The following is a 25,960-nucleotide window of genomic DNA, read 5'->3' as shown; positions in this document are numbered from 1 at the left end:
TAGATCTTCCACCATGCACGATTGCATTTTGTGTATTGCCTTCTGCATCGCTGATGCCCATTGATCTGCTCCTCCTGTATGGTCATGCAACTGCTGATGTTTGTTTTTGTTTATGAAAATAAATATATATATATAAAAAAGAATTACATACGGGAATAGATTATTGGCGCTAACAAGAGCATTAAATCCAATGGTTAGGGAATGCACAATACACCCACATACCTTATCAGACAATGCACCGATAGTAGTTGAGCTACTTTGCCCGCAGAAAAGACCAGCCCCGTTTACATGGCGTTTCCCTCCTTTCTCATTGTTGAATACCGTTTTTCAAAATGGTCATATTTGAAGCTATAGAAGATGTCTTTAAGAATAATATTGGCTCAGTTAACAGCTGCTCCACAATATGCGAAACACAAGTTTTTATTAGGAGCATTCCAATTTCCAAGCACTCTGGAGTGCTGCGTTCTATCAGAAACTGACTGGATAGTCTAGAGAAGCATCTGGCGGATCTAGAAAGAGCCTTAATTCATGGGGAAGAGGGGGTCACCACAAAAAAGCTAGAAGAATATCATGAAGTAGCAGATAGTGAGACTAAACATATGGGCAAATATGCTGCGGCCACAGTGTATGGGGAGGGGGAGTGTCCTGGATTGACACTTGCAGCTCTGCTACGTAATTGTAGAGAAGCCGCTGTGGTCACTACAATACGCTCAGAGATAGGGGATCTCTTGACTGACCCGGAACATATTGCTAAACAATTCAGTCAGAACTACTCTGAACTCTATCGCTCCCGTAAATCAGCAAACGAGAGCAATATCCTAGACTACTTGGAAATCATTAAGTTACCTTGGCTGACTAATTAGCACCGCAAATATATCTTATGAGACCACTCGAAGCTTGGGAAATACATGATGCTTTGAATGGTATGCGCTCGGGAGGGGCCACTGGTCAGGATGGTCTCACGGTTGCTTTTTATAAGGAATTCAGAGACCTAGTACCACATCTAGAGACAATACTTGAGGAAATAAGTGAGTCTGGAGAGACGCCCCCATGAGAGAAGCCCTGATAGTCACAATTTTGAAACCTGGTAAGCCATCAAATGAGTGCTCCTCATTTCGCCCTTTGTCGCTATTGAATGTTGATACCAAAATATACGGCAAGGTTCTCGCTAACCGTCTTGCCCCCCTGGTGCCGAAACTATCCAGCATGGAGCAAGCAGGCTTTGTCCCAGGGCGCAATTGGTCATACAACTTGCGCACTTTCTTTGGCACAGTACAACATACTAACACGGAGGTCAAGGTGGCTGCAGTCTTTTTAGACGCGGAGAAAGCCTTTGACTCAGTGGAGTGGTCATTTATGAATATGGTGCTACGCAGGATGGGCGTGGGCGAAATATTTCTTAAATTGGTGGCCGTACTGTACACCTCACCAACCACAAGGGTAAGAATCGGGGACATGGTTACTGACGCTATTAAAAAACCCAGAGGTACAAGGCAGGGTTGTCCGTTATCCCCTCTCCTTTATGCAATCGTAGCGGAACCTCTGGCCTGCACACTAAAGGAATACCATGGATGGAAAGGAATTTGATTCCCAAATTATAATTTAACAATAACATCATACGCTGACGACACACTCTTATACATTAGGAACCCTGAAACTAAACTTGCCCCACGTCCGGTTCGGGGAATTTCCCGGACTAAAGATTAATTGGACTGAGTCCATAATATTTCTATTGACTGAGATTACAGTCCCCTTTGCAATGGATTTGTCCCTGACCTGGTCAAATGAACCGGTGAGGTACTTGGGTATCCGGATTCATACAGATCCGGAGATAATCATTAAAGAGAACTATGGTAGGGCAGTCATCGCTCTGGAGAAGGAGGTGGAACGTTGGATTCGCCTTCCTCTATCCACGATTGGCCGTATATCACTAATGAAAATGGTAGTTCTACCTAGGTTTTTGTTTCTGTTTTTAAATATACCAATAGTCCTTCAATCACACTTTTTTAATACCATAGGAACAATATTGATAAAACTGGCATGTGCGGGGAAACAACCACGTGTCCAATGGGGAATTCTTACTCTTCCCTATGCACTGGGCAGATTGGGGGCCCCTGATCTAGAGCTTTATTATAGAGTTGCACAAAGCTCCCATGCTTACCACTGGATGCATCCACAACTAGACCCCCCTCACCTACATATAGAGAAGATAGCTGCATACCCTGCCATACTCCCAACTTGATTACTTCATGCTACTGATCGTAGAACAGGTATTCTTGACTCGATTAAAGCTACTGTCCATGCATGGCATGACATGGTAAAGAGACAGGGTAGTACTATATTATATTCCCAGCGTACCCCGATAGAATGGTACTGCTGGCTGCCCATGGTTGTGGAAAAGGAAGTGTCTAAGGCGTTGAAGACTATCAATACTACTAGAATTGGAGACCTATTCCTTGACGGATGCGTACGTAAATGGGCCGGGACTGGAGCTGAAAATCAAAATGTCACGCCATTAGTGCGTTTTCAAATCCATTGAGTTCGACACACTTTGCAGAAACTCCTTAGGGAGGACATGGCGGAGCCGCCAGAGGTCACTCCTTTCTCATTACTGTTAAGAGCTGAATCACCTAATGGACTGGTATCTAGTGTCTCTAGCACAGTTCAAAACTATCGCAAAAACTTTTACACTAAATCACAACTAGAATGGCAAACAGACTTAGATATAGCCATAGATGATGAGAAGTGGAAGTATTGCTGTGAGGCAACGTAGGGAATCTCTCTAAATGGGAGACATATGCTGGTTCACTTTAAATACCTGCGCAGAGTGTACTATACTCCCGCCCGTTTGCAAAGATATGGACTGCGAGAATCAGGAGTGCGATAGATGTAGAGCATCCCCGGCGGATTTGTTTTACACACAGCCTGGCTATTCCCGAATATAGCAGAATCTTGGGGATTAATTTTGAAAGAATTGAGTGCCACTGTAGAAACAGCAATAGCTCTGGACCCTCTATTAGCCCTACTGGGCTACTCGAATCCGATAAAGAAAGACATTCGTCCCATGGTAGAGATGGGACTGTTGACTGTAAAGCACAGAGTGGCAATGCGCTGGGGGCATGGCACGTCTCCTACCCTGGCAGCATAGGCTAGAGACATGCTATATTGCAACACACAAACAGGTGTACAGCGAACTACTGCCTCCCCAGAGTCGCCCCAAACTTTTCTGGGGCCTCTATCAAAGTTATTTAGCGGGAAACTTACCCAATACCTCTGAATAGCTTATTGACACATACCTGTACTATACGCGTCACAGAATCTTGTTGGTAGAAATAAGAAGTGGGCCGGTTGCCAAGCTATGTAAGTTGATACAGACATAATTCTCTTGCAACAGTAATATTTGTCGTATAGGGTTAGATTGATTTTGTCTGTTTGTATTAAGCTACTCATCCCTAGCTGACTCCTAATAGTGATTGTAACTGGACTACCAGAAAGGGTCTCAGTGTCCCATGAACTAGAGACTGGTATGTGAGGTCACTTATGCCTATTGTCACGGATAAGATCTATTGTGGGTGCAATTTCCTATTGTGCTCAAGATAAGAGGGCACGGTTACTGATGTGGTTCTTTCATGTTTTTCTTATGCTTTTGAATTGGTTTTCTTTTTCCAATTTTCTTGAATCAAGCGCAGGTGTTATATCCTTTATGAGACAGTATTTGAAATCGCTTGATATGTTTGTATTATATGATATAAAATTTACATGAACAGATTTAACAAAAAAAAGATATTTGCATCAGACCGCTATAGATTGCTCACCACGGTTGAGTTGTCCTCTGCTTGGTACAGGTTTTGATAATATACAGCAAGGACCAACCCTGCTTTAGTCAGAGAGGTGACATTCATCTGCATCATTCTGTATAAGCGCCACCCTCAGTTGCATGGTTACTGCACACAACTAACATGCAAGATTCTGCATGCCCTATTAATCTGCTTTATCCATGTGCAATACACTTAATTGGGCTTGGACCGTTAATAGATTCTTTCAAATCTGTCGAGACCCTGTCCACTTAAGTATTCCTTCTAATTCTTGTAAATGGGATTCTAGATGTGCAAGTTGAAGTTTTTTTGTCACAGTTATATGCTGCTGAGGTGATGATAAAGCAGCCTCTGATAACTCCTTTAATGAATCCCAAAAGGTATCAATAACCACCTCACCTCTGTCATTGTCCAAGTATTGTTGAACAGTGTCAGCAATTATGGAGGAGTCGAGCAACATGTTACTGTTTAGTGTCCAGTGTTACGACGTAGTGTAGCTCATGCAATAGTATGAAAGAGTGTATACCATTCTCTGATCACACCTCTAAGTTGAAGCTTCCAAGTAGAGTGGAGAATATCATAAAGTAGTTTAGCTTAGCATATGTATTGTGCAAATCACATTTATTGTGGTTTCATTTACATGGGCAATTACTCGCTAGGAGTATGGCAACCACTCTTTTCTTTTCAGTAGTGCATAAGAAATAGTGTATGGTGAACCAGCATGATTGCAGCCAGTGGCAGTCCTGCTAGAGAAGGGGAGTTTCCAGGATCACAGAGATATCTTCCCCAAGGTTTCTCAGGAAACTGAGTATTACTTTGTGTTTTGTTGGGGCATTAAGGTCTCAAATACATAAATCATCTATCTTTAACATTACTCAAATGCATTAGGGGTAGGCTATGAATAATGCTATTAAGTGATATTGTGAAGTTGCTTTGTGGAATTGTATATGCGATTACATGTGAAACGCTAACATAGTTCTGGTGCATATGGCCTTCTCCCTTTCCTCAACCCGTAAAAACCTGCAAAGTCAAAACTAAACAATGCAAATAGAGTAAAACATCGACCTACATTTGGCAATCAGAGTATCCTCGGGGATCTCTCTGTCCAGGTTACTGAAGCCCAATCTCTGCCCATGCTCCTTGACAGGCTGTGGCAGGATCATCTTCCCAAGTGTTGGCAAAAACTGCCCCACCAAACCTCCTGGCTTCACTGTCAGGGGTCACATGTGGAGTAGTGACACCCAGCTCAACCTAGAAGTATCCTCTCTATAGGACTAACGTCATTTAAACTCCACTCTGCAAAGTCCAAAACTGACTGTCACACAACCAACTGAAACTCAAACAAGACAAGATGGAAATCATTCTCCTTTCCACCAATGGACAAACCACGCGGTTCCAAAAGTTGCTAAATACCATTGTGGCTTTTAACTGCAAACTGACTCTTGCTAAATCTATCAAATCTTTGGGGCTCACCCTGGACCCAACTCTGAGCATGAGCCTATACATAAATCATACAGCGAAGAGTGCATTCTACAGCCTAAAACTTCTAGACAAGATCAAGCCCTTCCTCCGTCCGAATGATCTAAAAACTGCCACAAAAGCAATGGTGCTGTCTAGACTGGACTACGGGAACGCCACCCTCACTGGCACCGCCTCCCTAACAGCACACTAAATGCGGCAGTTAGGATGGTCACTGGAGTAAAAAGACACAATCGCGCTTCCCCCACCCTAAAAAATCTTAAGTGGCTCCCAACTGAAGCCCGTTGTGCTTTCGAAACTGCCTGTCTCACTAAAAAAGACCTTCTCACCGGTAATCCAGCCTACCTTGCATCCAAACTCACCAAGGCAGGCCAGATTAGAAATTTAAGAAGCACCACTACTCTGCTTCTCACCACACCCAAAGACAGAAAAGAATGGCCCTTTCACACTCCTTCTCGGGGAATGCCCCCCAAATCTGGAACTCCCTCCCAGTTCACATCAGTACCAATCCTTACTTCATGAGGTTCAAAACACAAATGAAACATCTTCTCAATCAGCACCTCAACTCTGCGGACTCTAACACAAAGCACACAACTGGAATCTCCTCCTCGAACTATATACAATCTGTTTTGTTTCATCTCGAAGAATTGCTCCGATTCGCTTTTCCCCACTTTTTTCACTTTGCAATTAATAACTTCTTGCACTGCCTTGACTTTGTTTGTAAAGAGCTTGGATACCCATGGGTCTTGCCAGTGTTATATAAAACTTTAAATAAATAAATAACGCTGTTTAACTGCTCGTGTTGCTTAGATCCTAATATCCTACATCTGAAGTGCTGCTTTGTGTTCTGCTTCCATGGCTGTTGGCATGGTTTTCCTGGCTGACCTCGTTTTATTACTTGTCTTTCTTCTAATTTGCAGAAGGTGAGGGTGCTCAGGATGGGTCTGACTGAGGGTCGTCGTCTCCAGCCTTATCCCTCGGGAGCCGAAGTATGGACTTGACCTGTTCTAGTAAGGAGATTTGTAAGTGTAGTTCTCTCAAAGAAGGAGGCTCCAGCAGTAAGGGATGTTTTGACTTCACAGAAAGTCAATATCAGGGTGGAACTGCATTCTTTTTTGCAAAGTTATGTAAGAGAGATCCTGGAAAAACTGTGTCTGGTGGCCCCCATAGTGGAATTGCCTCTTCGACCTGACAGCTGTTAGGAGTTCCTCATTCTGATGAAAACAGTATACACAGTTGAGGATATCCGGCAGCCTCGTGCCACATGGTGCGAGTCTCAAGGTTCTGTGGGTAAGAATATCCTGGGTGCTTGACACACCAAGCAAAGATCTGGAAAGACCCTGAACGAAGGCCAAATGCTGTTTCCCTCTGTACCAGTGGAGAAGCCATGGATCCGGACATTGTTACAGCGAGATCTATTCTCCATAGCTTCCAGGTGTGATTGGAGCATGATGTTCTGCTCTTTCAGATCAACCACAGTGTGATAGAAACTCATGTTTTTCTCATACGGTTTCCTCCAAAGAGAACAAATGCTGTTAAAGTTTTCACTGACTTTCTAAAATAATGTGTGTGATAATTTTGAAGCATCAATCCGCTGACCTTTAGGTCTTTCAAAATGCCTGTGAGAAATTGTTTCATTAAGCAAGCCGTCCTTGTTGGGGTCTTCTGTGTCTCCAGAGAAGTCAAAAGATGTTCTTTTACATTGTGCCATAGTCATGTCAGAGGTCCTCCATGGTAAGGAAGGAGTCTGATGAGGAAGGGTGCACTGTGAAGCCTCTGAGGTCGGTAAGCACAGAGATCTACACTGGCCACTTGGCCCTACAACTCCAGCAGTTCAATCACGGCCTACACAAGATCTTCTGGAGTCCTAGCGTTCTCCCCTGCAGCAGCTCCTTACACCATTCTGCCACTATGATGGGTATGCCATTTTCTCTCAGTCGACTACTCCTTATATCTTACTCTAGTTGTTGTATTTTTAAATCCTATCTGTAAGTAAATGCCTCTTTTTTCATGATCACCCCAAGGTTTTGGATTTACAGTGCATTCTCAGAGTAAAAGAAAAATAAGTGTGGTGTGCTAACCAGACCTTCCTGCCAGTGTCCTTACCCCTCAACTGTATGTTTGATTGGCTTATATCCAATTGGCATAAGTTGACTTACTTAAAAGTCCCTAGTATATGGCACCAAGGGGACCCAGGGACTGTATGTCCCTCAGGTGCTGCAGCAGCTATTGTGTCACCCTGAACATAACAAAATAAAATATGTCTCCCAACCTACCACAACTGTCCGAACAGTAAAAAACCGAAATTGTTGTGTTTTTTACTGTGGAAAGGCTAGTAGCCCATTAGCAAGTACATGGTTACGTGTTGACAAATCAGCTGTGCTAACTCCTGAATGGGACTACTAAAGATGGTACTTCAAGATATCAAAATTATTATATAAAACCTAAATCTGATGCCCAAATAAAATTTCATGCAACTTTTAAGTAAAAGGCAACTTCAGAAAGTTGCCACTCTGTTGCCCATGTTTTCCAGTGGCCAGTCGCAGCTGCTTGCCACAAGATATACTTCTGCACTGCAGAGAAGTGTGAACAACTCCCAGGAATGGAAACAATAGATGCCTGCAGCTGAAAGAGAGGTCACCTCTCCCTGTCAGGAAGTCACACAGGGTGTGAGCTAAAAAGGTGAGCTTTGAAGGGCAAATGGTGGACACACACAAGAGGGCTGCTTTTTTGTTCTGGTAGACAGGTTGGTGACAGGGACAAAGAGGGGAAAACAGTTGCCAAATTATTTTTCCTGTGGGTGTGTAGCACCTAGGCAGCCATACCTCTAGGGTGGGCTACCAAGCTCCACACACAAAGTGAGGGGTTGTCACCTGGGGAGTGGGCAAAATACTGCATTCTGGGATAGTTAGACGCCACACATCACAGGAAGTCATCAGGCAGGAAGGAGTCTAGTTGCCCATTAGCTAGTAACCACCGCACCCCCAGGGGGCACTTTATGGGCATAAATATGGCACCCCTGGAACCCAAACCAAAGATCCCCTCTGCACTAGAGAATGGATCGAAGGACTGCTCAGCTGCTCCCTTGACCTGGCAAATAGAGGCTGCACAAAAGACTTGACCGCGCCTGCTGCTCCTGGGCTAGCAAAGAGAGGAATATGCCTGTGGTGCCCTGCTCAAGGAAAGTTATTCTTGAGCCCCAGACAGAAGAGGTGACTTGCAACTTTCAGTTGGTAGACTTCCTATTGCAGCTACAGGGCAACAAAAGCTGAAGAAGCTCACTATGGCTAGTCATTAGCTACTGCCTTCACAAGGAGTTGAGGAGCACAAGTGCGTTGGTGGCAGAATACCGTGTAGTGATTAGTAGTAGTTTACAGGACCTTTTAACCCTGTGTCACTGGAGTGAGGCCTACAGGCTCACTCACTTTTTAAGATGTTCCTGTACCACTGTGCTCTGGTGATCCCATACACCAGAGTAGGCCATGGGGTCATATTATCTCATACTGCGGCAACCCCATATGCCAGGAGAAGCTGTCAGTACCAACGTTGCAAAAGGATTTGGGCTGCCGCTCGGAGAGACAGAGGCTACGTTTGGTGGGTTGGACCCACACTGGAGAGAGAGCCTGCACTGCAGCGTGGGCCACAGTCAGATAGACTTCTGCAAGCAGTGCAGGACGTGTGGGTGCTTGTGCAGAGGGCACCTGTTGTACCGCTGAACTCTACTGTGCTACAAAAGGGGGTAAGACATTAACTGGGCTGGTTGAGCTCCAGGGGACTCGCTGCTAACGGTGTTGCAGCCCCAGACACTTTTGGAGTCAAACCTGAAGAGTCAAAGGGGAACTGGAGTACAGCCAAAAAGTGAGCATTACTGGATGCAGCCACCAGTGAATGGGGAATAATCCCAAACATGTTACACGAAGGAGAAATGGACAGGGATTTGCTTGTTGATAACTACAAGACCCCCGACCTCAAGGGGATTAAGTTGTTGTGTTTGAATGTCACATTCCTTTTCATGTGTAGATGTAGAATTAAAATACCCAGTAAACCCTGTGTGCCCCGTGGCCATCTGAAAGGGTTTTGATAGTTGTCCAGCATAAAGCCTGTCATGGTGACAGGAGTTGCTATTGAAGAGGACACTGGGTACCTCGGGTAGCGAAAATGGCTGAAAGCACATCTCTGCAAGAGCAACCCATGAAGCTAGGGGGAGAAAAGAAACCTCTCACTGAAGACGGACAGAGGCGAAAAAAGGTGGAGGGTGGAGTTATACTTCTATTGGGCAAGAAGGGGATATTTTGTATGACCACTGTCCTCAGCATTGGGAAACAAATCAACTAGTTTTTAAGAAATGGATAAGGAATGAGCTAGGTGATTACTGAAGTGTCCGTTACTAAAAAGGCACATTTCCATCTAAAATCATTGTGGCTCAATGTCCCCACATAGGCTTAACTAGTGCATTTTTGCGCAACTGATTATTTTAGAGATTATGCTTTACAGAATAAGATGCAGATTTCAAACATCAAGTAAGAAGTTCCTGCAAAGACAATGGGGAGTGATACTACGACTATTGTCCCTCTCAGCTAGAATGGTGAATGTCACCAGAATAAATAAAGCAAGATGGCGTTTTCCTTCTCCACAGGAAATCTCTGGAATTCACTGTCACTAACTATACATTCCCAACCCATCCCACTGCAGTTTAGGAAGCAGTTGAAGACATGGCTCTTTACTGAATCCTTTAGTCAAGTTTAGTGCCCTGCTCCAGTTTTACTGTTTTTTCTGTCTAACCGCCAGCGCTAAGACTTTCCCGGCTAAACCCCTGCTATATAAAACAAATTAACATTACATTGTCTGAAAAGTCATAGTCAACCCAGCAGGACACAAACCGATGAAATTTTACTTATTGACACTGTCTATTTCTCCAGTGTTAAGTACTACAAGACTAAGGATTCACAATCTTCAAATCAACTGGGAATCTTCTTCCATCACATTCAATTCTTCCTATTCCAAGAACATGGGTGTTCAATTCCTATGTGAGAAAGGTGTGTAGTGCACTACCTATTTTAAAACAAATGTCTACATGCTGATACTTTTAATATATGTGTGCTATACTAGGAGGCATGCTGGTTATCATGCTTTTAAGTCATCTGAATCATGTGTTCAAGTACATGTACTTAATCCAATGTACACATCTCACTAAGAAATGCCAACATTTTTTTTGTAATCTCTTGAAATTAAATTGTATTCAAGTCTGTTGTATTTTCATTACAGTTCATACATCAACATTACAATATCACATACAATGTTTACACTTGCATATGTAATAATAACACATCTACATGTAATTTGTCTCCACATTACTAATGTTAAATATTTCTGAATTTACTTTTAGCATACACAAATTCTTTCTTTCATGACCAATGCATTTCGGGACATTTGTAACTTCATCAGGGGACAATCCATAATGATAAAAAGGTGACAACGAACAGGGTAAAGTTAACATAATCCTTTCTGTAAATGAAAGATTGCTTCAGGTGAATGAGAAGTGAGTTCCGTGCTCAAATGGAAATGTTGGTGCTCGTTATTGGTTGATGGGATTACAATTTACAGTGATCAAATTAGTGAGTGAATGTTTTTGCAACTATACCTCCTATTAACACATTATATAAAATAGGACCTCTCCATCAAGTCACCCATGCTGTGTTGTGTGTTTAGAAACCACAACAACTTAATTCCTATTGCCAATGCCCAGGACATATTCTTTGTGACCTCAAATAATAAGTCTGCACGTTTATCTTGTCCACAAAAGGATTGTTTACTGCTAAGGCAGATTATGCATCCATATGTAGAAGATGTTCAAATTGGCATATTCGGTTACACAAAGCTGTTACTGTACACTTAGCTTGCATTAATGACTATGGTCCAAATTTAAAAATGTATACCTGCTTGCAGATCTTAACACTCCGTGTTTATTTATAGCGCTCGCAGGATGTGTTATTAAATGCAATACATGCAAAAGAACTGAATCAAGAATGAGGATTTTATTTGTAACATCATGAACATATTCAAAAGGTGCTGTTCCGCCTTTGAAAAGATGCTCTGTATGCAAAGGCAGGAAAATGTCTCGTTGGAGTATCTAGCATATCCTTTTTAGGTTTGGGGATCTCTGGAGGTGGGATTAGTATCAATGCTTCCAAAGTAAGCGCTGTTCTGGAATGGTTTTCCCCATGCTCAGTGAAACAGGTGCACTAATTTGTCAGATTTACCGAGCTACAAGGACAATCCATACAGGATGTTTCTACAATAATTCAACCTATCATAACACTAACCAAGAAAAGGAGTACCATTTGGCAGTGAAGAAGAACAAGAGCAGGTTTTTTCAAAGTCTGAAGAAGGCATTCACCCCAGCACCTATTTTGGGGGCTGAAGACTGCATTCACTCCAGCACCTATTTTGGGGGCTGAAGACGGCATTCACCCAAGCACCTATTTTGTGCCCCCCCCGACCATATTACTGTACGTACAGAAACTGAGGAAAGGATCCTAATAGAGGTTTTTTGTTTTGTCTATAGCCCTTCACCTGATTTCCTCCGTTTCAGACTGGAATTTGCGGAGATCATGTACAAAATAAAATGTAAAAAGTTCTCTCAAGCGCAACAACTGGAATCTCAATCAACGTCTACTTTCTATTCCCCACTTTCATTGCTGAGCCCTGAGGTTGTTAAATTTGGGCATGTCATCTTGAAAGATGTGGCTGCTTTAATATTAACCAACACTACTATTCTAACCTTATTAAAGAAGAAAACAAGCTTTGCATGCACTATGAACGCTTTAGTTTCCACTTTTGATCCAATGGCTAATCACATTAAGAAAATAATACTTAAACCCGGGGGATTTTACAAACCGGAGAGATAATCAACCTGCCTCTAGATTTGCCTTTTAGCGTGAGAAAAATCTGAAAGATATGCTAGTCCACAGAAGACAGAGGAAGACAACAGAACAGCCTTCTATGCTCTGGGGGATTCTCAGAGTCGTCGGACATTTTACTTGTGGTAGTTGAAGTAGGTATGGATTCACAAACCCCAGTAAAAAAGATAAACATTGGGGTCACTAGCTGTACGGTGAAAATGACAATGCAAGAAAAAGCAAGTGCTTTATTTACACCAACAAAAACTGAAAACTAAGTTCATCATCATCATCAAACCACAAAGTTACAATGGTCTGTTTTGACACAAAAGTTATTGGCCCCAATGAGGAAGTTGAATATACATTACTATGGAGAGAACAAGATGGGATATTCTCTCAAAGAACAGATGTGGAAGAATTGAATGAACACTAACAATCTTGAATACCATCTAGTAGTATGGTGTAGACTATGTAATTAAACTAACAAGTATAGTTCATTAGTATACCAGCAACATTCTAGGGTGGAATAGTGGTATAAGAATGATGATGTTACTATACAAAAGAGAAATACCCTTTGGTCCGCACTGAGAAGAGTACAGACTCCAGTAAATCAGATATTGATGATCTATCAGTAAAAGGGCCTCAAGAAGGAGGTGGTACATTAATAGTACCAGTGATTGTGGACCATACCGCAGCTGGTACCACATTGACAGATGCCATAATTAATAAGTATGGTATTTCCTTGCTGAATAGGATTTTTACACTTGGATAGCAGAGTGACAAGAAGTGGGTCCTGATGAATGCCATGAACCGACAAGTCATCTAAGGCAGAAACATGTTGTCCTTACTCTAATAGGGAACATCCTTACCCCTATTCACTAAGCTTTTTTAATCCTAACCATCGGAGACACTAATAAAAAGTATATTTTGTCTCCTGTGAGCTAGTTTTAACACACTTTTATCACTTCACTTTATTTGCACTCTACCCCTCACTCCGTATTTTCCATTGGATGATTTAAGATCAAAACACCTTGCACTCCTCTTCTTACAGGAGAGTTGTAGCCCACACTGTGAACCTTGCGGTCACAGTGTGCAAGAGGGAACCCAATGATGAAGCATGTCACCTTTGGGTGAGTGAGGGTTCTCGTCTTTAAAAGACATATGCCCTTTCACTTCCATGCACCGACACCATAACAACAGAACACATCCTGATATTTTTTGTGAGTTCACTATACAAAAGACGACACCACTTCCAGGTCTCATACACTCATATTTAGGAAACCCTCTGAAAACAGATTAAACATTTCAGAACTTGAGCCCAACATGAACCTTGAGAAACATTTTTCTCTTTTAACCTGCTAATTAGTGTGAGCACCCTTTGTGTTGAAAAACAAGAGTAAATGTCCAACTTTTAGTTCTTTGTGTGCCACAATTTCTATGGTTTGTAGCCCTGTGAATGAATGAAGTTCATATGAAGGGACACTATGGTGAAATGCTGGCCATAAAACCGCTCTATCAATAGGAGGTTCTCTACGGTAATTTTCAGCTTCTCCAAATGCCCTCTCTTTACTTTTTGCACTATCTGGAAAACCACAATTTACAAAGGTAAAATGGGGGGGGCGGGTAAATATATCTACAGATGCTTATTTCATTCTCTGTAATTTAGAGTACTCTACCAAATGAACTCATTTTATTTACAGTGCTTATAAAAGTGGGCTAACCTCATTTAGGTATGTCTTTAAAAGTAATTGTGTACCAGGATATGATTATGATAAAATCTCACATTGAGATCTACTATCCGGGATTACAGGAACAAGCATTCGCAATGCAATAGGTCTCGCATTTGCAAAAGTTTAAGTAATTGATAATGCCTAATATTTATTTGTTTTAACACATAAATAAAACACATTGTCATTTACAATGCCAATAGCTCAAACTCTCACAAACGCAATACCTATTGCATTGCCAATGCTTGTTTTTGTTATACAGGGAAGGCCGGGATGAAACCAGGCATTTTGTAAGAGATGCTGATCTGCTCCTCAAGTGCTACTCAGTCTGTGTATTGCTCAGGTTTATGTCTTTACAATGTACAAAAGCCAAAACAATTGCTAATGCTTGCATCTTTTTGCTGTAGAAATAATGTTCTCAGTCCCAGTAACAAGCTGCACAGTACTGGGGAGTATTTTGCCAAGTTACTGCTACCTTGAGGTAAATCCGCCCAATAGTATGCAATTTTAATGTATACGCTACAAAATGGGGAAATACCGTGTGGGACAGTGTTTTTCCCCGGCGGTAAAAACAAACAAATACCAATTCCAATGTGTTAACACATCCACTTACTGCCTGCTAACGAGCCAGTGGTGAATGTATAATGCTTGCTTTGTGTAGGGTGGGGCATGAGGGAGAGTGGAGGGGGCAGTAGGAGATGGGAGGGGTAAAATATGTTTCTATCAGAGGGACATATTTTATGTAAAAAAACGGGAATGAGCCTCGGCTGCTGCTGCTACCCAAGTCCAATGTGATTTTCCACTCTGGTTTACTGGCCTCTGAGCCCCGGTGCCATTGCACGTGCTGCACCACAGAAAGCTGCACGCCTCGCCTGACTGGCAAGAGGGTCTTTAGGAGTAGAAGAAAATAGTTCAGGACAAAAGCGTGGTTGAGACTAAAAGCGCCCGCCTTTTACACTCCCAATATAAATCTATAAACAACGTGAAAAGAAGTGGCAAGCTTTGTTTTAGATTTCAACAGCCTGCTTATGGCATGGTGAGAGATGGAAAGAGCAAACACAACCATATGATCGAGGGCACGCTGAAACTTTTCTGACACTCACCCCCAGTCACAGATATGGGTTAAATCCATCATCGTTCTTTAGATCACTTCACCACCCCAGTTCAGACCCAGCCATTTGCAAATCAGTCTTGACCCTATTCCTCATGGGAATAGTCCAGCCCAAACTGCCAATCCAGGACTTCCCTGGACCAGAAACAAGCACCCTGGGGCTGGTTTCGGCATAACACCCCTCATCAGCCAGGCTAGCTTGAATCAAGTAGCAAGGGACCCACTTCTAGGTATACCCTGCCGACCTTGGGCAAACAAAGCAAACACAACGAGATGATGGATGGAACACTGAAACTTTTCAGACATTCAGCCCCAGTCACAGATATGGGTGGAATCCATCATCATTCTTTAGCTCACTTCACCACCCTAGTTCAGACCCATCCATATGCAAATCAGTCCATCAATTGTTCTTTCTGAGATATGGAAAGAGCCAAGAAGCCAACCGTTTTATTATATCGTGCGTAAAGGTCTGCGACAGCGCACGGTTGTTTCCAAAGCTAGCGCCTGCATTGTGAAATCTGATTGGTTTTCTCCTAGATCATCTGGTGCACTGTTGTCTTTCTGATCACATTCCTCTCACACCTTTTCAAGCCTTTGTGCTGCTGCATCACTTTCCTTGACTGGTGCGAGAGGACTTTTTTGAATTTTTAACATCTGCAGCCCATTAGCCGGTATTAAAATAATGGCACTCAGATCGGCAACCCACCCTGAGGGGCAGGGGTGGGCAATGAGGCGGTATTCCAGGGAGGGGACGTCATGAAAGTGAAAGCGCGTATGGCGTGCTGAATGTTGCAAGAAAGCATGTCGTGCCTGCAGTAGGAGAAACGCATTAAAGAAAATAGTGCTTACAGACTAGATAGGACATACTGTGTAACAACAGAAGTAAAAGGGCCAGTCCGCATGGGAGGTTACAAATTAAGACAAGGCGGTACTAAGGAGGGACTAACAAGCCTATTAACAAAACAGAAGCCAGCATTTACGAAGAACAATGTCACAAGCCAATGACAAATATGGGCGGAGAGTGGTCAGGGCTTCAAATCCATACTCTAATACAGCATGCCTCGCAGAGAGGCGCATGCGCTGCCCAGACTCAACCTAAAAAGGGCAGAGCTTTTTTTTTTAGCAAATACACTGGTTTTCTTGTAGGGAAATATTTTAGCTAAAGGAAAGCTGATTGAGGATGTACTACAAATTCGGATAGTAAATACCGAATTTACCCTTTCGCGATATGGAAGAGATCACCAATTCATCTCACATGTTTGCCTCATATTTTAACAAGCACATTTAGGGTGTAAAAGCAACATTTCTGGCTTTATGAAAGTTGAATCTATAAAATGCAGTAATGAAGTTGTACTATGGCTTTCCTTCAGCAGGATACTCAGGACTAAGAAAAATGCCAGAGTTTATCAGTAGACATTTTTGGTGGCCACACAATTAATTCAATAATATCCACAGAAGTATACAGTCCCTGCACACACCAAAACCTCACATAGTCCACCAGCTGGTTACTTCTGATTTTACCAACTGCCACAAAGTCATGGATTATGACATTTATGGATTTTATTGTAGACCTGCACTTTCAAATGGGTACACAACACTATCAGTGGTAGTGGATTCCTTTACTAAGGTGGGACAATTTACTCCAAAAGTTACCCACAGTGGTTCCTGCTAACACCACATTAGCAGGAACCATTTTCTTGTACGAGTCTCCATGAACATGTCCATTTTTGCTGCACTTATGATTATCATCCACAAATGGGGTCACCCAGGATAACCGCTTCATCAGTTACTTCAGTCATTTGTCTTTTGAAACACATCCAAACTGTTCTAAGAGCTGCTTATTAACATCAACTGCAGAGCAAAATACAGTATAAACATTTTGCAGAATGATACAGAAAAACCGCAAGACGACAGAGTGTGACTGTCAACCAAACACACAACAATTCCACGATCACATCCCACGTTTACTCCCAGATTTGAGGTGCCTTTGAGATTGAGAGTTTAATAGGTATTACTTTTAATACTACCCTCACACGGGCACATACGTCTAATATTCAATGTTTTATGTTTCCAGATTTAAGAAAGCCTCATCCGACATGCCTTGCACTCTTCCCCCAATTGTCAATCGATGGTTCAGTTTAGTGAAAGGACAAGTATTTGTTGGCTCATTATCTCCCACAAGTTCCTAATCCATCAATTAACATCGGAATTTAGGCAGCTGTTGTGTTCAGTTGAGTTAAAATAAAATGCCATTGACAATTTTTAAAATGGTTGGTGATACTTGTATCCTGTTTCTACTGTATTTTTAATGTTTGCACCATGCGTCTGAGAATTGCAATGTTTTCGCAAAGCCATAAAGTGTATTCATTCATTCTAGATAACTGATGTTTACATGCAAATAACTAAAATGGTTACCTACTGTAAAGTATCAATCTCTTGATAAGTAAGGCTGAACGACTGTGGTGGTGCAAATATACTACTTTTTCGTAAAACAGCTATTCTCAGTGACATTTTAACTATTTTGTTTCACAGAAATACTATTTGCACTTACTCTGCATGTTTGATTGTTGTAAATGTGTATGCATTCATTATTTGCATTCTTGAGAGCGGCTTTGCAATATTTTTTATTAGCGGAATTGTATAAATTTGTGGTTTAACATCAATTTTCTATATTGTATACCCAATACTTTTTTTAGGACTTCATCCGAAAAAACATATTTTGATTTAAATATAGTTTGAGCGTTAAATGTCAGGTCCTACTTACAGAGGATGAAGTCATCATCTGAAGTTAAGCTTTGACACCAACTCCTTAGGAAACCCCATTTGTTTTGTCCCTATAATAACTTTGATCGGCTTAACCAATTTAAACTAAAACTTGGAGGACATGGTCTTCAAAATTCAACCCTTCAGGGTACCAAATTTGGTGCTGATTACTGAAAAGGAATACATGTTCTCAGGATTGCCCCAAAACAGGTTGCAATTACAAATAAGGGAATGATGTCCCCAAAAGTGATATTGGTTACTTACAACTCAATAACTGTGGAGTTAAAGTCCTACACATTTTCCAAGCACAGTGTCTTTTCTGTCATTCTGTGACTTTAAGGGTGAACTTTCCTCCAGCGGTTTAAGTTATTAGGTAAACCAAATGTCCAGTGAGCATGTACGAGTGCTGTGTGACTTCACATGTATGTGAGCACTGGAAAAAGTTTCGATGATCCTTCATTAACAATGGAAGCCAACATTGCATACGCATTGTTAGGTACCTACCCTCATCCACCTCCCAATGTTCACAAACAATGAATGGAAAGGAAGCAGCACAGTGGGAGAAACAATGCAGTAATATGTACATCATGGGTCTATCCAATAATGCATCTCTCTCATATCCCTGGGTGAGTCACCCCTCTCCGGTAAGTTTACAACATTCAAATTAAATGGAACAATCACGCATATTAGCCCTAGAGACCATAAAAAATATTAAAAAGAGTATAGTAGCAAAATAGTTTCAAAGCCTCACATTAACATACAAAGTAGCAGTGTAAGGGTCCAAGACCAGATATTTTTGAGACTTTCTTTAATAATTGGGCCCCTAATTTGGTCTGGCATGGACCATGACCTTTTGCGTTTATTAAAATTCGGTCTCTCTCTCTCTGTATCAGCTGGCTTTAATGCAAGTGACAGCATTCTGCTCTTTCACAAGGAACATATCGGCACACAAAGTAGTTTGAGTGCCAGGAACTACTGTGTGTGCTTTTTGAGACCATCAACAATTTTTGCTTTTGCCAATGTTTGTTATAATGGTGCGGGCACGGCAGCTCCCACATCAATATGGTTTTACAAAAACCATGCCAAAAGAAGTCACACACTGACAAAAATAAAAAGCTGACCACCATTTTCAGTCCTACTGGCTTTGCCAATGCTTGTTTATTTTTGTTTCCCATAATCTTATTGAAACTGGTTACACTGATTTTCCATTATGAATATTTTTGGGAAATACAAGCATCCATCCTTAACACATGTTACTAAATGTTACTCAAAGAAATGGTACCTGAAATGTTACAGTAGTTTAGCAAAAAAATCAACAAAAAAAGTCCTGCTTTAATTTTTTTAGGAGCATTTTATTTTGAAAGCAAAGAATCATCAATCTTGCTTTCAAGCTTCTGCAAATATTTGCATCAAATCAGAGAGCATTCTGGAAGCATTATAATAGCCTGATATTGCTAAACATTGAAAACATGTGTGCACATTTTTATACAGGAACCACCGTCAGTAGTGTAGTCAGAGCTTACAACATTTAATTAGGCGCTCACCCTAATAATAAAGGATTTCAATTAATAAACCATAAATTCAAGTTTGAACCGCATTAACACATGAACAAAAATATAACCTTAACTGCAGACAGTGCCCTTCCCTGATCCATAATGTGGTACTGCAAACTGGCAGCCCAAGGGGTTGTGTTGCAGGGGGTTCGGCCTACTTGCCCAAAGGACAAAATACACATGAAAACTTGTTGCCCTTGACCCCAAACAATATGTCCTTGGCGTTGGGCTATAGGAATTTCCCATCCCTGTGGCCCTTTAGTGCTAGGATAACCATGGTAATGTGTACTTTTTTAAGACCAGAAAAATACTTCTGCCTTTAGACATTTTTTTTAATTTAATGATAGCGCAGCAGGTTGAAGCAAAAACCGTGACAATATAAAAATTGTCAAAAGGCCGGTGCAAAACAAGCTGACCTATTTATTGGAGTTGCCAATGCTTGTTTAGCGTTCTGGTGTTGGTAATCTTTATTAGCCCATTAGAAAGGGACTACATGTCCTAGAATGCAAATAAATCTCCTGGGACTGCATGGGCTACTCACGCTTGTTAAACTTGACAACTATGGCTCAATAGGTATCAAGTAAAAGTAATCAACGAGTCCAAGAATAACTGATGTTAACCCAGAGCCAACACGGCAAATGACAGCTACACAACATACACAGCCAGCTTAAAACGATGGGGTCATTTCGAAATTTAACCGGTACGTTACTTCAAAGGTACCGCGCAATAAGATTCAAATTACATTAACAAGCTCCGCCTACTAATAAGAGCTTCAGCCCCTTTAAAATAGACCCGCCCAATTCCATGCTGTTGCGTAGAGGTCACCTTATTCACTTACCTCCCTGTCCAGCTTTTGCTTCAGGTGTACTCCGGCCACCGTAGCCACTGATCCTAGTACCGAAACCCCCAGGACCACTTTAGATGCAGTGGACATGTCCTGAAGCAGCGTGGCTGGAGATTCCAAGCCTGGCGCGTGCGCAGAGGTCAGGTCAGGCGTACCCTATGTGGAAGCTGTAAAGAAGATATACGTCACAAGCACCCCCTCGTCCTGCGCAACATCGATCGTAGAACAGGTAGATCTGTGTTCCAGTTTCATAAGGCAGCAACGATCGAGCACAGATTGCATTTTAATAGAGATAAAAAAGGGACCAATGTGCGTCATGCTTCAAGACTGCATGGCGGCCATCTTTGGCAGGGCTGCCTTTATATTAATGTTCATAAATTTTGCACAAAAAAATGATCTATGCTTGGTAAACACTTTTAAACACAGGCGTTTATTGGACGCCCCAACTGAAAACAAACGATACTATCAAATAAAACTTTATTTCAAATGTGTGCCCTTTGTCTTTGGCATAGCTGCCAAGGTTTATGATTACTTATGTGTGACATTTTCACAGTTTCAGTATAGTTATGAGTGACATTCGACGATCAGATACGTGACACTTAAAATGACACTTTTCAAGCAAGCAATGAAGTTCAGGGAAACAGATGAACATCAGAAATTACTTTGATTTGGGCAGCGAGAAACTCTAACAAGATCTTAAAACTGCTGCAAGGCACCAGAAATGGAAGGGCACTAAGCTAGTTGGCTGGGCTGCAGCATGTGTGGAGGTCAGGGGGTTGAACACCCTCTCTTGTCTAATGCCGGACTGGCCGTAGCGGGCACTGGGCGTTTTCCAGTGGGCTGGAAGGGTGGGGGGACGATTTTGAACCAGTAGGGGCGTTTTATTTACTTGGGGCCAGTTTTGCAGCAGCACTGCAATATGGGCCCCCAGTAATAAAAGCAGCAGCAGTTTTTCCCCCGGGGGCCGGTCTGAGTTAATTGCAAGGGCTGGTTTACATTCCCAGTTCGGCTGTGCTATTCAGCGCTGGCGCGAGGCATGGGCAGTGTGGGCAGCTGCCTAAGGCTTCACACTCAGCCTACCAGCATGTGACCCGCACCAATCGGGTGTCATGTTGCTTCTCTGCCGATCCAACTAAAAGAAAGGTGTCTCCTTGCAATTGGGACACTGATCCACAGAAAGTACTCCCCCGATGTCCTAACCGTATTAACCGGTTATTGCTAAAGATAGATCCTGAACAACCAGTGGTGGAAAATCTTAGTAAAAAAGAGAGAGCGGCGTTGAAAACTTTGAGTACAAGAACTGACATCCCGATCAAGCTAGCGGACAAAGGGGCTGCCACAGTCATTCAGAGCACCACGGCATACAGAACGGCCTGCATGAGTCTTTTGGCTGATACTAAATATTATAAGCAAATTAATAGCGATCCTACGGCACAACTGAAAAGAACTATAAATACACTGATCACTGACGCACTGGATCGAGATTGGATTACCACAAAAGAACATGAATTCCTCAACCCTGATGACCCAAGAATACCAATATTCTATACGATACCCAAAATACATAAAGGAAAAATATCACCCCCTGGCAGACCCATCGTGTCAAGGATAGGGTCACTTCTAGAACCCCTTTCCAAATACACGGATTGGTTCCTCCGCCCTTTAGTCACACGCATTAGGTCGTATGTAAAGGATACAAAACATGTGTACAGGATACAAAACATCTGCTCAATTTAAAACAGACGTTGCTTATGATCCTGCACACAACATCATGGTGTGCTTGGATGTTGAAGCGCTGTACACGAGCATCCCACAAGAGGAAAGCATACGGGTCATTGAAAACCTTCTAAAACAAAAAAGTTGGACCTGGGAAGCCCCTGTGAGTTGGGTGGTCACGTTGATGCGCCTAGCACTCACGGAAAATGTCTTCAGGTTTGAGGATCAGTTATATCTACAGGTCCATGGAACATCGATGGGCAGCACCTTTGCTCCGAGCATAGCCTGTCCGTACGTGGGCCAAATAGAAGAACAACATCTTTGGCCCCCCCAACCCTTACTCTAACAACATCAGTAAGTGGTGGCGATACATCGATGATATCCTGCTGATATGGAAGGGCGACTCAGCCACCCTGGGTAACTTTTATGAGTGGTTAAACCAACTAAACCCACACTTAAAGTTTACTATGACCTATAATCATGAAGAGGTCTCTTTCTTAGATGTGAAAATCAGGGCCAATAACAACGGTCTGGTCAGTTCTCTCTACACAAAACCGACTGCCAAAAAACAAGTTGTTACACTTCGAGAGCGCGCATCCGCGCTCTCTCAGGGAAAATCTACCCATAGGACAGTTCTTGTGTATCCGCAGGAACTGTGCCGATCTCAAAGATTATAAAGTGGAAGCTGAAACATTATCTAAAAAGTTGGAACAAAGAGCATATCCCAAAAGAGTTATCGAAAAAGCAAAGAAAAGATCTCATAATACCCCAAGGGAGGCCTTACTGGAAACACATCAAAAGGAGGAGAAAGACACAATTATATGTGTTATATAATGCATCGTCTAACGATATTAAGAAAATTATCAACAAAAAATGGTCAATCCTCACATCAAACAAACTTACATTTGAAAAACCCATGTTTTCCTTTTGGAGAAATAAAAGCCTCAGAGATTCCCTGATACACACGGACCTGCAGAGATCAAAAACAACTACCCAACTGACACTCTGGAATCAGCCACCAGTCACTGGCAATTACCCATGTGGATCGTGTGTTATGTGCCCCTTCACGGATCATACGAAAGAAATTGACCTTGGTATGCATCATGCATGGGAACAACGGACACATACCAATTGTAATAGTGAAAAAGTGATATACTTGATTAAATGCCGGTGCCAACTCATGTACAATGGGATGACAGGAAGGAAAATAAAGGTGCACATAAGCGAACATAGAAGCACCATCAGAAGGTCATAGCGACCAAGTTAACATCCCATTATGTCGAGATGAAACACACCGACAAGGATATGTGGTGGACAGTGATTGACAAAGTCAAAGGAGACGGCGATCATACCAGAATACTTCTGGAGCGAGAACAGCGATGGGTTTATCGATTAAAGACACATATCCATGGATTGAATGATTCAATACCTTGGAACCAACTAAACAAGAACAGGTGAACCAACACGCAAGGTGTTAGTAAAATGCTTTCTGCTAGGAATTACCATGCCTGAACAGGGTTGCTAACCCCCTCCCTATTATACTGACATTAACACACCTGACCGAGATCATAGGTTACAGGTATATAATACAAACCCTGGGTGGATATTTGTTTCTGCAATCCGCCAAACCTCCTAGGTATTAGATCTGCATGTTCCCCTACACAACCTCTACCCTCTTAAAAAACATCTCTACGACATAGAACCTTGTTTGCATTAGCAGGCTCTTTACTATGCTCACACGTAGCAATAACTATAATGACACGATCAGCAACAATATATAACAATCATTGACTATTTTTCATAATTGATACGACTGTTCCCGAGAATCCATACACCTTATTTACTAACCAATATAAGCACCATCCTTATAATAACAATGTATCTGGTTAACATTGACACACTATACATTGCAAATAAACAATGGCGCATCTATGTACCAGAAACATGCCATACAATGACAGCATTTTGAGTCCCTGGTTATACCATTAAGACTCTCTGATGCATTATTGGAACTACATTATCCGCCATTTCCGTGGCTAACGTGACGAAATCGGCACGCGACCCTGCTGGAGCAGGGTTTTCTATTGAAAATTTATTGAGATTTAAACTCCAGTTTATGTTATATGTCATGATTAAAATTACTAATTTATAATCATTAATATTAATTTTGTTGAAAGTCTTGATTAACCAACATTACTAATCAAGAGAAAATTACACGTGGGAATGCATATATGTTGCTTTATTAATATGTGAACTAAATTGGTGAGCAAATTAATTAAATGAGTGTCGCAAAAGTGCTATTTGTTTCGTGTTTGCGCTTTAAAATAACGTGCTCTAATGCTTCTTTGTGTTGCAGACGGCTAGATAAATACATACACATAAGGGTATTGGTGGGGATTAACACTGTATAATCATTACAATGTGGTAACGTTGTTTTGTGTTTCTTTTAATTAAGATGGTCCGTTTTTGGCCTAAACCAAGATGGCCGCTATTTACAGCCTGCACTCGAGTGATTGAGATTTGACAAGAGGCCTTGCTGAACATGGTTGGAAGTCACCTGACCACAGCCTCTGTCTGAATTAAAAGTTTTCGTGAGGACAGCAGCTCCGGGTTGCTTCCATTTGCCCTTGGAAAAGAATAAAGCCACAATGAACTGAGATAACTTGCGGTGGCTTCACTATGGTACCAAGGAAGAGCATTCATAAATGTATCGTTCCCTCAGCTCGAGTTTCCTTCTTCTGTGTTTTTATTTTTGTGATTTTTCTGAGCGGAGGTTTTCTAAATGTTGCTAAACGACATCCTTTCCTGCTCGCTCTGCTCAACAGCTCAACGGACATTCAGAGTTTGTTTGTTACTTTTATTTTGCAAGTTTTATTATAAATAATGTTAGACTAGGGAGGGTCTAAGGCCACTTTTCCTGAACCTATGCTCGTGAGGATCGATGCTGATCGTGAAGACGGCGACTCGGGAGACTTTACTGAGAGACCTGTCCTAACCCATTTAGCTAGAATAGGTAACTATGAGAATAATGATTTTGCTATTGATTGACTTTCATTTGAACTAATTTAGATAAACAACCATTTGTTTGAATTCCAGTGTCGGGTGGTTATTTTCTTTGTCATTTATTGAGTTTCAAATGTATTTCCTATGTTTAAAATCATGACTCAGGACAATTTCTTTATGGTCGCATTGACCTCGCTTTAGGTGCAGATTGGTTTAGGTTCCTCTCCTATATTCAGTGTGGATAGAGTAATAGAATGAATTTCAGTGTGATGAGCCCTAGCATATGATGAGTGTATGTGTGTGCGACTGTAGATTTACTCTGTCCGTGAAAGTAGGGAGATTTTATATGCGCCGATCTGCAGCAGTTTCCTGGTAGCAGTATGATGGTTTTAGATTATTGTCTTGATCTGATAGATTGCTTGTACATAGGCTTTTGGATTTATTGATTTATTGATTGATGTTGGTATATGTACTAATACTATATGTTGAGGTAGTCGTCGTATTGAGTTCTATGTACTGTGTACGGCTTCTGGAACGTGGGGAGCTGGTGACGGTTCCGTAGTAGGGCAGAGGGAAGTGAGTGCTGCTCTCGGGAAAAACGGGATTGTTGGCCCTGTACGTATGCGGGGAAAAACGTGTGACAATTGAAGTTGCGTGTCACATTGTCTGGGTTCGGAATCAGTGACATCGTCGTGTGTTACTATTAGGGACATATTTTCAGTATAAAAGGAGTGAGTATGGTAGCGAAGGTTATCTGTGAAATTCTGGTCTTAAGTCCCAGGGATCCGTAAGGTTTGCCGTTAAAGCTTATCGCTGGAGGAGTAATAGGTATTCTCTGAGTTTGTCTGTAGGACTGGGCAGAGGTAAGCGCTGCTTAGTTAACGCGTGTTATAATTCTGTAGTGGGACAGACTGTTCGCTGTTCTCGGGAAAGGCAGGATTCTGTGTGCATGTGCTACATTTTCTGGTGTGAAAGTGCGTGAATGTATGAGCATTTAGTTGATTGTGAGACTCTTTGGAGCAGTCCTAGAGGAAACAGTTAATGGATGCA

The 25,960-nt window shown here is 41.9% G+C and overlaps 1 protein-coding gene across 1 annotated transcript in view; it reads right to left on the bottom strand.

Annotated features, from left to right (window-relative positions):
* The window catches only part of PET117 (PET117 cytochrome c oxidase chaperone), a 95,269-nt gene extending 74,855 nt beyond the window's left edge, over positions 1-20,414 (bottom strand). The window contains exon 1 of the mRNA XM_085611766.1: positions 20,186-20,414. Coding sequence (XP_085467892.1) covers positions 20,186-20,281 — 96 coding nt within the window. The 5' untranslated portion in view covers positions 20,282-20,414. The remainder of the gene's footprint in view (positions 1-20,185) is intronic.
* Positions 20,415-25,960: the final 5,546 nt, after the last annotated feature.

Source organism: Triturus cristatus, chromosome 6 (assembly GCF_964204655.1).
Source record: "Triturus cristatus chromosome 6, aTriCri1.1, whole genome shotgun sequence".
In the NCBI taxonomy this organism is placed as follows: Eukaryota; Metazoa; Chordata; class Amphibia; order Caudata; family Salamandridae; genus Triturus; species Triturus cristatus.
This window is presented reverse-complemented; position numbering and strand designations above follow the sequence as displayed.